At 37.4% G+C, this 4139-nt stretch overlaps 1 protein-coding gene across 1 annotated transcript in view; it reads right to left on the bottom strand.

The window, feature by feature from the left end:
* LOC115240208 overlaps positions 1-1691 on the bottom strand; it is a 5793-nt gene extending 4102 nt beyond the window's left edge. Inside the window, exon 1 of the mRNA XM_029815228.1 lies at positions 1116-1691. Coding sequence (XP_029671088.1) covers positions 1116-1223 — 108 coding nt within the window. The 5' untranslated portion in view covers positions 1224-1691. The remainder of the gene's footprint in view (positions 1-1115) is intronic.
* Positions 1692-4139: the final 2448 nt, after the last annotated feature.

The raw sequence follows: 4139 nt of genomic DNA on the forward strand, positions 1-4139 counted from the left end.
TATATATATATATATCTTAAAATCTTTCCTTTATGTCATTTCGAATCAGTCTATAAATGAAAACAAAAATGCTTATACAAATATGTTTCTGTACGCGCGCGTCGCGTATTGAAACGAGAATCGAATATCTCTTTATAAAAGAGATATCCCTCTGAGAGAGGGAAAATATTATTCGCGTCGATTCAATCGCGCACTTTGACAAATGAGTTACGCGATGAAATTCGCAGAAAGTAAATTATATTCCTTACAATTAAGTGACTTCCAATATTTTTTATTCTCTCAATCGCGATCTATAAAGATATTAATAATTGATATATGGGGTTTAATTTGCATCGAATGGCGAACGAGTAGTTTTCGCATGACAAATGGAAAAAAAATTCACGTTTATCTAGTATTCTTGAAAGGCCCGAAACTCTCGAGTGAGGGTCGGATTCATGAATGAAGCTACTCGAGCTGCTAGCACGCCAGCGCGACGATTCGATAAATGACCGAAGGACCTCGTACTCTTGAATATACGTCATAACACGTCTAATAAGTATCCTACAATCGTAGCGATTTAAATCGATTCAGCTTACTCGATGCGCGATAAGCGCGAAATCTCTCGAGGAATGGAGTAAAAAGAAAAAAAAGAACCGTAATCTATTCACATTGGATACCTCGTATGTGCGAGATACATGTGTCGCGATTTATACGTACATCATCAACGGGATTTACATATTAATTTTTCTTATTCTGTTGCAAATGAAAAGCTGAAACCTTATTCAACAGTTGTAAATGAGTTATATAATTATATAGAGCGTTTCGGAGAGAAATTGATGGCCGAACTTTAAGAGCATATTCTAGAATTACAATCTACATTTTTCCAAGAAAGAACGATCTACGTTTTCTTTCTATATCTGTTCCGCGAAATACGTCATTCATAGAGACACGCAAACTGTGACCACAAAACGACTTCCGCTCTAACGGCTTCGGATCATCTTTTTGCTAGAATCTTCTTTCTCTCTCCCCCCCGTCTCTCTCTCTCTCTCTCTCTCTCTCTCTTTTTTACTACGCGTTTCTAGTTCGAATCCCATGATTTTTTCTTTCTCTTATTTTTACATTCGATTGAATCTTACCTCGGAACGGACCACCGCCGTGTCAATCAAAACCGGGTAGTATATGGTAACCACGAGCATGACGATGACGATTAGCCTCACGTGCCAGCTTGTACACGAGTTCAACATTTCCACTCGCGTATGTGGAGATACCGGATGATGAACGATGGATCTCTCCCTCTCGAAGCTTCCTCTCCCTTACTTCCTTCGGTATCGCTTCTGTCTCTTTCCGCGGACTCGCGTTTATCCTTCTCCCCTCGCGGATGCGGCGAGAGATCCTTCGCGCAGGATTATATATCTCGTGACACTGTTGAGAGTAGAGCGCGGCGAGGCGCGAAAACGGAGCGCTTCGTTCAAGGAGGCGCCGACAATAGGGTTCGCTCGCGGGGTTGTTTCGCGCCTATCGCAAAAATAGTCGATGGAGTGTCGCTTTCCCTCTTTTACTCGAGATGTACCATAATACACGAGCGTCGTCCTCTCTCTCTCTCTCTCTTTCAACTGACCGAGTTATATCGCGCGTGTTAATTCTTCGTGTATGAGCCACGAGACTTTATACATAGACTGTCTTCTCGTATAGAGTGAGGACGCTTTCGAGTCGCCGGAGGTTTATATAGGCTGGGCTAGCCGCTGTGCCAGAGTATCACTCGCCGACGGAAAGGAGGGGAGGGGGAGGGGAGGAGGGAAGAAAGATTTAGGCAGGGAAACGAGGAGAGAGAGAGAGAGAGAGAGAGAATGCGAGACCGAGACCAATATCGAGAGAGAAAGAAAAAGAGAGAGAGAGAGAGAGAGAGAAAAGGAGAGGAAGAGAGGGAACTTAGACGTTATAATAATAATAACAACAAGGAATGTATGTGTAATAAGACGGCTCTAACTGCGCGATCTTTCTGTCCGTTTGATTCTTCGCATTTAACGAGATCGATAGATCTCGTGGGTGCACGCGCGTGGAGCACGTGTCTCAATGGCGGGGAAAACAAGGTATTTCCTCTCAAGGCGCCACTAGCGCGGTATGTCGTCAATCTTTTCGCTGGATTTCTTGATCCGAGAGATCAGATGAGGCGAAGGGAAAAAAACTCTTATCTTTTTTTATTCACTCTTTTCTCACGTATACGATTATTAAAATCCTTTACATCGTGAATTTCAAAGGTTTCGGAATTGTTTCATACGCGCTTTATATGTAATTTAATGCGTGTCACACGCAAATAAATAATAATCGATTGATTTTGATACTATTAAACTCGCAATCGTGATTATGCTATTCAACAGAAACGTTTTAGGATAGACTTGTTATGATATGTCTTTCATTCTTTAATTATTGCTTAGTGAATATATGTATAACTGTGCAACGTCACGCAACTTTATTCTTTTGGAAATTTCGGAAATAGATTAATGCACCAGGGAGAAAAAGAAGATTGAAACATCTGCGTCTGAAACGAGCGCTTTCCTTTTTAAATCTGTCTGATGTAATATTATTTTGGAAGCTGTCAGCTAGCTATTCCAGATACTGATCTGAACGCAGATCAGTATCTGGAATAGAAAAATATACGATAAATATTTTTTAAGGGATATTCAAATAAAAAAATAAAAAAATAAAATTCAAATAGGAAAATCCACCTGTTTTTTTATAGTATAGAAAGTTTTGGTGTGTTTGTGGTAAATTTCCGTATAATATGATAATGATATAAAATAAAGATAAAACGGTTCATCCCCTATATCCTTACTAACTATAAATATTTCAATGATAAAATTTGTAACGAATCTAGTAGCACATTTTCTATCAAAATTGAAAATTGGACAAAAAGTCTGTCGTATATCATACAACATGTTATTTTTCGATGTAAATATCACGACGAAACAAGTCGAATCAAAATTTCTCTCGATTAAATTTTATTGTTATTCGCACGCTCAAGTTTTCCGAAGAGCTTTTAATTCGTCTAAATAGAACCCTTCCGATTCCCAGATCCGTTCGGGGAAAAAGACCATTCCCTCCTCGACATTGAAGCAATCGTCGTTATTCCGCGGTCATTAAGATATTTTTCCGTAGTAATGAACTTAACCCCCAGCTTCTGTAAAGCACAAACAAATTTCTTCATCGTTGACAATTTTCCCCATTCTTTTAATTCATCCAATCGACGGACGTAGTGCGTATTCGTCATAGGTCACGCTCTCGGACGTGCCGTACGAGTCGCGGGATCTAGAACGAGCCATCGGCGCGATCCTCGATCGCGTTCCATCCAGTTTCACAGAGATGTGCGCGATTTGCGTGTGTAAAAAAAAAAAAAAAAAAAAAAAAAAAAAAAAAAAAAAAAAAAAGGGAAAATTTCCCAAAAAAATAAATATTTTTTTAAGGATGTGAAGAAGCTCTACCGCCTATTGCCCAAAGTAGTGGACATGTACGAAGTGCCGTGGCCCAAATTTAGTCACTCAGATTTTACATGGGCTAAAGATGCGCCCAGACTCGTGTACAAGAGAGTACTCAAGCTCATGAAGGAGAGGAATCTAAATAATACTACATCGGTGGGATAATATTATATTGAAATTATATTGAATATTATATTGAAATATTATATTGAATTAAAATGGAAGATACACATATTACATATAAATCTTTAGTAATAGATACCATTAATAGCAGTTGCAATTTTAAATGTAATAAAACGTAAACTTATAGTATTCTTGTATTATTTATGATTAGTGCAAAAGCAGATTAGAGTAATCTACGCATTTTTAAGCAATCCTTGTTTCAGCTAGTGATGTATTATCGCGATAGATTGTAAAGATACCTTTAATACGACAAATATAAAATTACAATATGCAAATATAGGATAAATATAAATGTAAATATAAATGTATTTTATAGAAAAATTGGATTTAAGAGAAAAACATATACTGAAATTTGTCACGATATGATCTGGTCATATACATATAATAATAATATCCGGAATTTGACAATTTTTTACCCGCAATATGATATTTTCTTTACATAATCATATGTGACTAGATCTGATTATATATGAAATTTCAGATATTTTTTATATATGATTATAT

This window comes from Formica exsecta, unplaced genomic scaffold, assembly GCF_003651465.1.
Source record: "Formica exsecta isolate Colony F162 unplaced genomic scaffold, ASM365146v1 scaffold421, whole genome shotgun sequence".
Taxonomy (NCBI): domain Eukaryota; kingdom Metazoa; phylum Arthropoda; class Insecta; order Hymenoptera; family Formicidae; genus Formica; species Formica exsecta.